Genomic DNA, 12,933 nt, shown 5'->3' with positions numbered 1-12,933 from the left:
GGATGAATGATGACAGGTTGAGACTCAGCCATTCTACACACCGTTTCTGCTGCTGAAGAGTATTGTTACAGGCAGATTCTTGTGCCAATGCTCCCTGAAGTGTGGACATGATCCGCCCTTGCCTTAAAGGTTGTACATTTTCTTTACTCAGTTCCCATTCATCTCCCTCCAGGGACATGGCTTCACTGTGAAGAAGGAAACAAATGTAAATCTCATACCAACATTGACTATTATAGCACTAGATTATTGTAAATGTCTTCCGATAGGTGATTATTCATGGTCTTGGGTTGAATATAGTGGACTGACACAGTATTATTATTATTATTATTATACGCCTAAGCTTGTTAGCTGTTTTTCAAGTTTATGGCTACAGTATTGCCCAATGGAAGACAACTTGGCAAGGATATTGTAGACAGCACTATAAGAATAGGGCATTGCCATGTGTGGTGGCTCACACCTGTAATCCCACCACTTTGTGAGGCCAAAGTGGGAGGATTTCTTGAGCCAGGAGTTTGATACCAGCTTGGGTAACATAGCGAGACCCCACCTCTTTCTTTAAAGAAAAGAAAAATGAATAGGGCTTAATGCAGAAAGAAAAGAAGAGAACAAAAGTGTTATAAATTTGGCAAAGTAGACAAAAAGGCAATAAGTAATTCTATGCCTACCACTGAATGCATCATCTAGTTTAATTTAAAATTAGTGCCGGACATGGTAGCTCATGCTTATAATCCTATCACTTTGGGAGGCTGAGGCAGGAGGAGTGCTTGAGCCCAGGAGTTCAAGACCACCCTGGGCAACATAGGAAGACCTCCATCTCTACAAAAAGTGAAAAATTAGCCAGGCGTGATGGTACATGCCTGTGGTCACGGCTACTTAGAAGACTGAGGTGGGAGCATTGCTTGGGTTCAGGAGGTCGAAGCTGCAGTGAGCCATGATCACACCACTGCACTGCAGCCTGGGCAACAGAGCAAGACCCTGTCTCAAAAAGAAAAAATTAAAATTAGCAACGTGTGGGTGTGACTAATGTCCCATGTTTCAATGATGACTCAAAACTGAAGTCTGTACATATAGGTAGCCAAAAGCAGAAGCAAACACACACAGTTTACTAGTCACAATCCCCTGTATCCCCACACCCAATTCTATCAAGCCTACTGAGAGAATCCCCAAAACGTTTTGGAGGTAATTGCCATTATGTATTCTGCACTTCAGAGGTTTGCAATTGTTAGATAGAAGACTACTTCTAAGAGACATCATCTCTGGACTTAAAAAGAGAGACACATTGGAACTAATCTTTGAAATAGAGTGAAAGTTATATGGGACTTCAGTCTAGATGAGCGCTGAAAACTTAAAGTTAACTGTGATTAATAATTCAAGTTGTAATCAGTTACATCTTTTTAACTACAATAAGTTCTCACTTAACATTGGAGACAGCTTCTTGGAAACTATGACTTTAATCAAAATGATATGTAACAAAACCAATTTTACCACAGGCTGATCGACATAAACAAGAGTTATGTTCCTATGGCATATTTCTGGTCACAAAAACATCACCAAACTTCTAAATAAAGACTCGAAACACTTTTAATATTAAACATTGAAATAAATGTGAGCTATCCATACACTTAAGAACAATTAATGAAAACAAAAAATAATCATTTACCCAATTTTTCGTGAATCCGTGAGTGACTGCAGTCATAGTGTTGGTGGGTTAACTCAAGGAATAAACATTTGAGGTGAAAATTTCAAGAAGTACCTCCTACCACCACAAAGTTCAAAAACAAACAGTAACATTATAGTGGGCATGCTGGGCACTTTCATAAGGCATTGTTTATTGTCATGCATTTGTATGATTATCATACACACTTTCTATAAACTTTTTAAATAGAGACACGTCTTACTATGTTGTCCAGGCTGGTCTTGAACTGCTGAGCTCAAGCAATCCTGTTGCCTCAGCCTCCTGAAGCGCTGGGATTATAGGTGTGAGCCACTGCGCCCAGCCTTTACAGATTTTTATTTTACAATAATTTGTATTCATTCCTTCATTCATTTTCCAACTCACTTATTCTAGTTCGGGGTCGAGGGTGGCCAGAGCCCATCTCAGCAACTCAGTGAGGAACCAACCCTAGACAGGATACCATTCCATCACAGGGAGCACTCACATTCACACTCATTCAGACTGGGATCATTTAGACACGCCTATTAACAGGTACATCTTTGGGATGTAGAAGGAAACTGGAGTAGCTAAGGAAACCCATGCAGACATGTGGAAAACATGCAAACTTCACATACACAGCAGCCCCGCAATGAATTATTTTTTTTTCTCATCAACATTATAACAAAACGACATTATACCAGGACCTGCTCTACATTGTGTGAACCCTGTAAAGGTAAAGGCTATGCCATTTATTTTTGTATGCCCACGATCTAATACAAAATATAACACTATTATGCCCTGAATGTTTGTTGAATTCATCTGAACTTTCTTCTCTTGCTCTTAAAAATAGTGATTACATTATCTCAGTTAAATATCCCAAATTGAGCTAAGACTGCCCCCACTTCCTCCCAGACCTGCTCCTCCCACAGTCTTCCTTTTTCTCAAATAAATGGCAATCCCATTCTTCAGTTGCCCAAGCCAAAAATCTTAGTGCCAACTTTGATGCCCTTCTCATACCCCTCAGTCAGTCAGCAAATCCTACTGGTTCTACCCTCAAAATATATACAGAAATCAGCCACTTCTCATCATCTCCACTGTTTTCCACCTGGCTCAACTCACTTTTGAGCTGAATTATTTCAGGCTGAATTATTTCAACAACCTCTTAACTAGTGTCCCTTGCTTCCATCCTTTGCTGCCTTTAGTGTATTCAACACTACAGCCAAAGTGACCCCACTTAAACCCAAGTCAGATTATGTCCTTCCTTTGCTCAAAACCTTCCAGTGACTTTTGATTACAACTAGAGTAAAAGCTAAGTCCTTACAATGTCTGCATCTTCACCATTTTTATGTAATATCCTTTTACTCTTCTAGTTAACTCTGCTCCAGTGACAATGGCCTTGGACATGCCAGATGCAACTTCCTTCCCCAGCTCTCACCCTCAGCCTTTGTACTTCCCTCAGATATAGAACCGCTAGCTTTTGAGATTCCTTCAAATCTTGACCAAAATGACATCTCAGTGAGGCTCCAGTGTTCAAGCTAAAATTGCACCAGTCTCCACTCCCAATATTCCCTACCCACACTTGCTTTATTTTTTTTAATACTGACCACCATCTCCACCTAACAGTTTCCTTATTGTCTGACTCCCCCACCTTCATCCAACCCAGGATTTAAGCTTCATGAGGGTTGAGATTTGGGTGTGTGTATATTTGCTGCATTCAGAGCTTAGCCAAAAAAATACTCGTTACATGAATGAAAGAGCCCATGACATAGCACTTATCTAGGTATTGTGGGCACCATGGTGAACACACATACACATTTCCAACCTAGAACTGCAATATAGTTTTTTTTTAATACAAGGAAAAGCCGCAAACATGCAGAGAAAGGCTTTTTAGATCTCTACGCTATTGGCATAATTTAGATGTCTATGATATTGGCTAAAGGCTTTTTAGATCTCTGTGCTATTAGCATAGCACCTGCCTTTTGTTGATGGCTTATTTGGAAGCAGTTACTTAACAAATACTTTGAATTCCCCCAGAACCACGTAAGGCAGCATTAACATCAGCGTTTTCCATACATACGATTTGCCCAAGGTCAAACAACTAGCAGGTGGCTGAGCTGAGTTACAAACAAGACCACATTACAACTTCCAAAGTCTTTGTTCCGCTGGGGTCCCGCGGCCTTCTTCGCTTTGAAGCTGGATGAGGCAGGATTCGCACGTGCCCTCAGTCCACTGCCTTTTCCCCTCCACCTCTGGCATTCGACTCCAAAAGGAAGGAGGCTCCGGCGGGGCCTGTTCTGACAGTGCCGATCTCCCCCTCGACTACTCCGAGCGGAACCTTCTATTACCTACCAGGCACCTTCGGGTCCTCTCAGGCCCAGCCCCCAGCAGCTCTTCTCCCGTATCTACCTCAGAGCACCCCCTTCCTTCTTCACCGCCGCCATCCTGCATTCCTGGCTCAGGTCCTCGTCCTGCTGCAGGTCTTTCCTCCGGGCCGCAGGCCGCCTGGGCTTTCTTCCGCAACCTGCCCTCGGAGCTACAGAAACGACCACGGCACGCACTCGACTCCCTTACAAATCAGCCACCTCAAGCCCGCACCCCTAGCCGCCAAGTTTCAAATTTAACGGTCCCGCGCGGTCGACGTGGCCACGCCCCTTCGCTCTTCCGTGCGCTAGCCTCTCGCCCAAAGCATTCTGGGGCTTGTAGTTTATACCGGTTTAGTCCGCGAAGTCGCGGTGCATAATGGGAATTGTAGTTTCCCGGAGTCAATGGCCGCGGAAGTACAACAGGCTTAGGCGAAACAAATTCTCCGCAGGTGCTGTCTTGAGTCGTGGCTGGAAGGCGAGTCTCTGAGCCGAGCGAGGAACACTTAAAGCACCAGAATTTCTTTGCTGTTTTGAGTGCTGGGAGATGTCTCTGAGTGCTTGCGCTTGGCCTGACTCTTCTAGAGTGACTACCCCTGCCGTCTGCCCCAAATCTCACCCGTGCAGGGTTCTTAGGCCACGGACCTAGCTGTTTCCTGCCCCACCCTTGAATTCAAAAAAGCTGGATTCTAGTTCTGTAAAATCATACCAAATGTGCAACTTTAGGCAAGCTATATAATCTCTCTGACCGTCAGCTTTCCTCATCTATAAAGTGATGATATTGTCTTGCTTTCTCTTCTGCTCAGTCCACAAGCAGTAAACACAGCCATGCTATGGTTCCCAAGGTTTCACCTCTTTTCCCCTTCAGGAGACGAGCCTTGACTGACATTAAACTGTTCGTCGCAATTTCAATTTTCTGAGGAAGAAACTGTGATAGATCAGATGTGACCAGGGGAGTAGGGTCTTTTTGTTTGGTTGGTTTTGTTTTAGAGACAGGGTCTTCTTCTTGCTCTGTCGCCCAGGCTGGAGTGCAGTAGCCTGATCATGGCTCACTCCAGCCTCCAATTCCCGGGGTCAAGTGATCCTCCCACCTGAGCCTCCCCAGTAGCTGCGATTACAGGCACTAGCCACCTTGAGGCAGGAACAGGGTCGTTTAAGAAAGCACAGGTACAGGGGATTTCTCCTTTATGACTGTGGGGATGGTCGGAGAAGCAGCAGTTCCCAGAGGCAGGTGCTGAGGATACTGTCCACTACTCCCTGTTTCTTAGTTCCCAGCTTTCTGTCTTTGTTCACATTATGTAAGTCATTCTTTCCTCTGAATCATCAGGACTCTTGATTCCAAAGAAATAGAAATCCAACTTAAACCGGCCTACTCAGAAAAGGGAATTTACTGTCTTTTATATATAAAAGACTTCAGATAAAGCTTAACCCAGGAGTCATGTGGACTGGGCCTCTCTCCACCTCGCCTGTACTCTTGTTGTTGGTTTATTGTCATTCTCCATTGGGCAACAGATTCAGGACTTTATCCTTACAGGTTCAAATTCAGACTTAGGAGTCACCCTGCTTAACCCCTTCCTCCCAAACAGTCACTGGGGATAGTAGATTTCAGGGCTTTGATTGTTCAGAACCAAGTCTTATGTTTCACCTTGGGACTGAGAGAGGGGAAGGGGTGATTCCTCATAGGAAATTTTGGTTACTCTTTACATCCTAGTCCTCCACATCCAGGAAGCTTTCCTGGATCATGTGAGATGCGGTGCATGGGATTCTCTCACTGGCTCATTTTATCTCTTACCTTATGCCAGTACTGGCCTAGCACTTCATTTCCTTTCAACAGGGTGTCCTGTTCATATCTACGGCTTCTCAGTTTTGACTATTTCCTACAAACGATCTTGGAAATGTAGCATTTGGTCTTTTGATCTCAGTCTTTCCTGTAATCTAGTCGGATTTCCCATAAACTGTGGTACAATGTAGAACTCATTCAGGCTAAACCCCTTGTTTCACTACGGAGAAAGAAGGAGGTAGGTAAAACAAAACAAAACAAAACTCCAAAATGTATGACAGGAGGTGCTCTGTGGTTTAATTTGGAAAATGAGTTCTTAGGCTGGACTGTAGCTTGGCAGCCAACATAGGGCCTGGGTGGGGATAGGCTTTAACTGCACCCGCCAATTCTAAGAAAGTCAGGATTAAGCTCGTACACATGTATAGTCTAATGAGGGTGAGACAAAGGCTCACCCCAATGTGCTGAACCAGGATGGGACACAGAAGATGAGAACAGTGAACTTGCCCTCTAGAAACTTCAGGCCAAGGCCGGGTGCCATGGCTCAAGCCTGTAATCCCAGCACTTTGGAAGGCTGAGACGGGCAGATCACGAGGTCAGGAGAGTGAGACCATCCTGGCTAACACAGTGAAACCCCGTCTCTACTAAAACAATACAAAAAACTAGCCGGGCGAGGTGGCGGGTGCCTGTAGTCCCAGCTACTCGGGAGGCTGAGGCAGGAGAATGGCGTGAACCCGGGAGGCGGAGCTTCCAGTGAGCTGAGATCCGGCCACTGCACTCCAGCCTGGGCGGCAGAGTGAGACTCTGTCTCAAAAAAAAAAAAAGAAAAGAAACTTCAGGCCAGTAGGAGAGACAAAAACAGGCAATTTGAGCTGGAGAGAAATAAACTCAGGAGGCCATGGAAGCATATGAGAGAGGCTTCCAACCTAGTCCTGGGGTGAGGTCAGGGGAAATGTCCTGGAGAAGATGGGCAGCCTGAAGGGCAAGGAGGCCTTGGCACAAACTATTGAGCACAACAACACAAGTTGTGTAGCAGCCAAAGTTCATAGCATGTGCCCACCTATCCATTCACCGCTCTCCCATGAGTTTTCCAACCCCGGCCTCGCCTCTTTAGACCTCCATGCTGGGCCATCAAAACTTACCTGTCCTGTGTCCCATTCTTTCACTTATCACATTGAAAACATTGGAACTAAATCACACTCAGGTGTTAAAAATAGTTAATGCTGAGATGCAGTATTTTTCACATCATGTTCTAAGATGCTAATACATGTTACGGTGGATTAAGAGTTTGGTGTTCAATTAAGTCTCTAAAGTGCTGGGTTAAATGAGAAGTTTCGTGGAGCCCTTAATATGCCAAAGTGCACCTGAATCTCCAAGGATGGGGGTGTGTTTGTTTCCTAATGATACTGTAACGCATTACTGCAAACTTAACAGCTTAAAACAATACACATTTATTATTATCTTACAGTTTGATAGGTCAGAAATTTGACGTGGGTCTCATTGTGCTAAATAAAATATTGGCCGGGCCGGGTATCTATCAGAAGGCTCTTTGGGAGAATTTGTTTCGTTTTTTTCCAGTTTCTAGAGGCATATACTGGCACTCCTTAACTCATGGTTGCCTTCCTCCATCTTCAAGGCTAGAAATAGAGTATCTCTCTCACCTGGTTTCCATTGCCACATCTCTTTCTCTGAGCACAGTCAGGAACGTTTCTCTGCTCGTGTGATGAAATTGGGCTCACCTGGATGATCCAAGCTAAACTTTCCATCTTAAGGTCTTGAACCTTAATCACATCTGCCGGATCCCTTTTGCCACATAAAGTAACATCTTCACAGGTTCTGTGCATTAGGACATAGACATATTTGAGGGCTGTTATTCCGCCTACCACAGGGGGTATTAAAATATGTTTGCATCTCTAAACTTACTTGACCATAAAGAAACCTTTCCACACTCCTTTCAGAACAGATTTTGGGACGTGCTACTCAATATATTGCTCCTCCAGGGCTCCTTGTATTTTAACAGGAGGCTCCAGGAGAAGAAAATTTATGAAGAAATACATCTTTTTATTTTTCTCTTTTCTTTTTTTCTTTTTTTTTCAAGACAAGGTCTCACTCTGCCACTTGGGCTAGAGTGCAGTGCTGCAATCTTGGCTCTGCAGCCTCTACCTTCCAGGCTCAAGAGATCCTCCCACCTCAGCCTCCTGAGTGGCTGGGACTACAAGTGTGTGCCACCATGCCCAGCTAATTTTTGTATTTTTTGTAGAGATGGAGTTTCACTATGTTGCACAGGCTCATCTTGAACTTCTGGGCTCAAATGATCTGCCTGCCTTGGCCTCCCAAAGTGCTGGGACTATAGGAGTAAGTTATCACGCCTGGCCAGGAATAAATCTTAATGGTGGAATTTCAGGCACAGTGGCAACTAGTAGCATTATGGGACTGTTCTAGGAAGCTCCTCAATTTTATGTATTTACTTTACATCAAAGCCAACCCTACCTTCATCAGTGGTTTTTAGATGGATTTAGTTGTCCAAAAGTCTATGATCTGTTGCCTGGGCTTGTGGACATGTCTGTGTTCTTAATTGTGTGAAGCCTGATTTCCCCAACTTTGCCTTGCCTTCATAGATAATACAAAATTCAGCTTTAGCAGGCCAAACACTCCAAAGATGAAGATCTCTGGGTCTCCAGGGAACTCTTGGGCTGACTGCTTGTTTACTGCATAACCACAGAGGGAAGGAGGGACTATCTGGGGTGGGAGGAGGGTCAAGGGGGACAGAATTGAAGGAGAGGGGTGGTGTTCAGGGCTAGAAATATGCCACATCTGGGAAAGCATGCTGTTCTTTTACCTTAGCGGTTAACAGATCTGCCCATCAGAACAGCAGCTGCATCTTCAATTTACCCATGATTAGGTGTCTTGAGGTGGAAGAACCAATGAGAAGGGGGCACAATAAGCCAAACCAATTTGTGTTGCCAGGAGGAAGGGAGATGAAAGGTGAAAAGATGCCTTGGCCCAAGGCTGGGGGCTGCTGGCTGCTGCCCAGTTGCATCTCACAGTAGCTGTTGCTGACAGGGTTCTAGGGAACTCTCCAAGGAGCTGAGTTTCTCTCTTCAGTTCCATGAAAACTCCTTTCTGGACTATGCTTCTGCTTTTAGGTAGAAGTACCCGACTTTTCATGGTCTTCTGAAAACATTGGAAATTGCCTAACCGAGAATTTCCACACTGATATATGCAATAAATGGAGAGATACCAGGTATCAACTGTTCTGCATCTGGCAAAAAAGAACCAAAAGGTCAGAAGTGACCACAAACTCAGAATAGAAGCAGTCATATGGCAGGGCTGTTAAGAAACAAGGGCTAGGCACGGTGACTCGCACCTGGAATCCCAGCACTTTGGGAGGCCGAGGCAGGTGGATCACCTGAGGTCAGCAGTTTGAGACCAGCCTGGCCAACATGGTGAGACCCCATCTCTACTAAAAATATAAAAGTTAGCTGGGCATGGTGGTGGGTGCCTGTAATTCCAGCTACTCAGGAGGCTGAGGCAGGAGAATCACTTGAACCTGGGAGGTGGAGGTTGCAGTGAGCCGAGATCGCGCCATTGCACTCCAGCTGGGTGACAAGATGAAACGCCATCTAAAAAACGAAACAAAACAAAGCAAAAAAAAAAAAAAAAAAGAGAGAGAGAAAGAAAAGAAACAAGAAAAGATGTGGAGTAAATGAGCTATGTAGCTAATAGGAAGTGCAAAATGAGACTGTTTTGCCCTGGCGTTATTCTGACAGGAATTTTCTGTTCCAGGAAGGTCTTGGAGAATCTTAGAGTTTCCAACTACTCATGATTGTGCTCATTTTACACATGAGGCGATCCAAACTCTAAGAAGCAAAGAGGAGTTGAGTTGCCTATGGAGGAAGAGCAGAGTAGGATCTAAATGCTGCCAGCTTCTTACTTCAAACTCTGGGTGCCAGAAACCTCAGCTCTAATTTAAGAGATTTGACCAGTTCTGACGTTTAATAAACTTCACCATCTAGGCACCACATTCTGAGGGAGAAGCGAATTCAGGGTCTCTCAGCACCATAGGTAGTGGGGGCTTCCACTCACTCCCGTATATAAGGGATGTCCCATGGACTGATGGGCGGAGCTCCCAGCAAGCAAGGTTTGCCTTTGAGGAAGAGGAATGCTGAAAGCAGCAGGGTTTGTCTGTGGGCTTGGGGGGAACTGGAGTGAGGGGGGCACAGGATATCCACCTTGGATCGTGACCCTTTCTTGGCCTGGCCCCAAGGACTTACGGTGTTGTGGAGTGAGGGCCTGAGGCAGTGGCCATAAGAGCTGGTTCTATGTACTTTGGGAGGCTGAGGCGGGCGGATCACTTAAGGTCAAGAGTTCAAGACTAGCCTGGCCAACATGGCGAAACCCTGTCTCTACTAAAAATACAAAAATTAGCTGGGTGTGGTGGTGCCTGTAGTCCCAGCTACTCCAGAGGCTGAGGCAGGAGAATCGCTTGAACCTGGGAGGCGGAGGTTGCAGTGAGCTGAGATCATGCCACTGCACTCCAGCCTGGGCAACAGAGTGAGACTGTCTCAAAAAAAGAAAAACAAAAGCTAGTTCTGTGTGATGCCAGCCTCCAACAGCACTGCCTTCGTGCCCAGGCACCGAGGGCACAGTCTCACTTGGCCATTCTGAGAGCATAGGGAGGCCCTCCCTGGAGCCAGGACGTCAGCATCCCACAGAAGACACCAGCAGAAGCAAGACGTCCTCCAGTAGCCTTGGAGACAGAGGCCATCAACCAGAGAGAGCTTGAGCAGGACAGGAAGAACGTGGCAGACGCTCTGAAAACATCCAGACCGCCTGGGGAAGGCTTCAAAAGGAGGGACTCATTCAGGGTCACACATACAGTTGCATCAATATTGCTGCATCCAAGAGTGACTGTCAGGCAAATAGGGACATTTTTCTGCTTTGTCTACTCAGAGAAGACACCTTCAAAAGTGCCCAGAGGGGCCACTTTGCACACAAAGCCCTGTGTGCAGCGGCCCTGGGGGCCTATGGAAGAGCCAGTGGGATTCTCCTGACTAGTGCATGTGACGCCATAGCTCTGAGGCCTGAGGAAATGGTGTACATAATGCTCTGTACTTATTTGAGGAGGTGACAATTCTAAGATAGCTGAATGGGGGTAGGGATGGCTCCTGGCAGAGCCAATCCACTGTGGGGACACTGGCAGGAGAATGGAGTGTCTGTGGGTGGATATGTCCGAGCCTCCATTGCTTTTCTGCCAAGGCAGGCTTCCTCACTTCCTCTCTGACATTGCCTCCTGGGGCTTGGTGCAAACTGTGGAAAGTTTGCTTCTTCCCTGCTAGGGGGCCCAGCTGGGAGCTACTCCTGCAGATCTGGGCTCTGCATTGCTTTTCCAAAGAAAGGCCAGAGGTCAGAGGCCCCCAGGCTGGGAGGGGCCAAATGATTGGAAACAACTTAGTCTGGCTGAATGTGGGAAGGAAGCTGGCTACAGCTAGGTGCGAGAAGAGAAGATTGTTAAAGAGAGGTGACAGCTGTTTTGCCTCTTTCCCATCTCTGCCTTCTTCTCTAAAGGCTGTCCTTTTAAAGTTTTACCTGGAGGTGTGGGTCCCAACCAGAATTGGCCAATATTCTCCCTTTCTTAAAACAGCCTTAGGAGACTGAGGGCCAGTGGGAAACTTGAATTTGGGACCCCCCAGAGTAACTTTGGAGGAACTCTTTACGTTTCAGAATTTCAAGCTCACCTCTGGGATGACTGAACATACCAAAGATGAGGACCCCAGACTCTTTTCTGAGATGGAGTCTCACTCTCCCACCCAGGCTGAAGTGCAGTGGTGCAATTTCTGCTCACTACAACCTCCACCTCCCAGGTTCAAGCGATCTTCCTGCCTCAGCCTCCCATGTAGCTGGGACTACAGGCACCTGGCTAATTTTTGTATTTTTAGTAGAGAGTGGGTTTTACCATGTTGGCCGGGCTGGTCTTGAACTCCTGACCTCAGGTGATCCGCCTGCCTCGGCCTCCCAAAGTGCAGGGGTTACAGGTGTGAGCCATCGTGCCCAGCCAACCCCAGCCTCTTGAGCCCAGACAGAAAGGCAAGCTTCCCCTGTCCATGTAGGTCTTCGACACTTGGTGCTCTAAGGCATTTCAGTGCCTTTCTTCCAACATGGGCTCCCAAGCTACAGCAGGGAGAACAGAATCCGGACAAGCAGAGTTAGAGACGTCATCTCCTAACAGCCAAAGATGGCATGGAGGGCTGCAAACCTCTCTGGATCTATCTGAGCCTATTTCTAGTTTTCCATCCAACCCCTTTGTAAGGAGCTATTGATATGGTTTGGATGTTTGTCCTCTCCAAATCTCATATAGAAAGAAGGGGCTTCTCTCTCCATTGTTGGAGATGGCGCCTGGTGGAAGGTGTTTGGATCGTGGGACAGATCTCTTATGAATGTCTTAGCACCATCCCCTTGGTGATAGGTGAGTTCTCATTCTGAGTTCACCTGAGATCTGGTCATTAAAAGTATGTGGCACTCCCCCTTCTCTCTCTTGCTCCTTCTTCATCTTCCACCAGGAGTAAAAGCTCCTTGAGCTCCTTGCAGCCTCACCAGAAGTCAAGCAGATGCTGGTGCCATGCTTCCTGTGCAGCCTGCAGAATCTCTAGCCAATTAAGCCTCTTTTCTTTATCTATTACCCAGCCTCAGGTATTTCTTGAGAGCAATGCAGAAACGGCCTAATGCAGCTATAGAAGGCAGTGGGCATTCCAAGAGAAAAGGCTTTTTTTTTTTTTGCTAGCTCTGGTTCTCTTGTCAGTGAGGAAGATGTGGCATTTCAGAGGCTGACTACTGCCAGCTGTGGGATGTGTGCCTGGAACAGACTCCCAACAATGAATATGAGTGACCTATGGCAGCTGACATGAGGAAGACCCCACTACACAGACAAGCATGAGAAAGGCCCATCCCTCTAGCCACAGGCTGCACCTTCCTCCTCAGTGGGAAACAAAGATATTGGACCCGTTGACCTGTTTCTAGCAAAGGCTCCAGTTAGCCTTGTTTTCTTCACTGGTGTATAAAAGCTATGAGAATGTGGGTTCTAACTCTTCATCCCTAAGTCCTGGCCCGAGGCAGGCGCTCAATCAATACTGGTTAACTGACTG

At 46.2% G+C, this 12,933-nt stretch overlaps 1 protein-coding gene across 1 annotated transcript in view; it reads right to left on the bottom strand.

Moving 5' to 3' along the window:
- The window catches only part of BUB1B (BUB1 mitotic checkpoint serine/threonine kinase B), a 62,559-nt gene extending 58,252 nt beyond the window's left edge, over window positions 1-4,307 (bottom strand). Inside the window, exons 1-2 of the mRNA XM_025389882.1 lie at window positions 4,061-4,307; window positions 42-185 (exon numbers count right to left, since the gene is read on the bottom strand). Coding sequence (XP_025245667.1) covers window positions 42-185; window positions 4,061-4,095 — 179 coding nt within the window. The 5' untranslated portion in view covers window positions 4,096-4,307. The remainder of the gene's footprint in view (window positions 1-41; window positions 186-4,060) is intronic.
- Between the last annotated feature and the right edge of the window lie 8,626 nt (window positions 4,308-12,933).

This window comes from Theropithecus gelada, chromosome 7a (genome assembly GCF_003255815.1).
Source record: "Theropithecus gelada isolate Dixy chromosome 7a, Tgel_1.0, whole genome shotgun sequence".
NCBI classification, from domain to species: Eukaryota; Metazoa; Chordata; class Mammalia; order Primates; family Cercopithecidae; genus Theropithecus; species Theropithecus gelada.
Note: the sequence above shows the minus strand (reverse complement) of the source record. Positions and strands in the feature narration are given on the sequence as shown.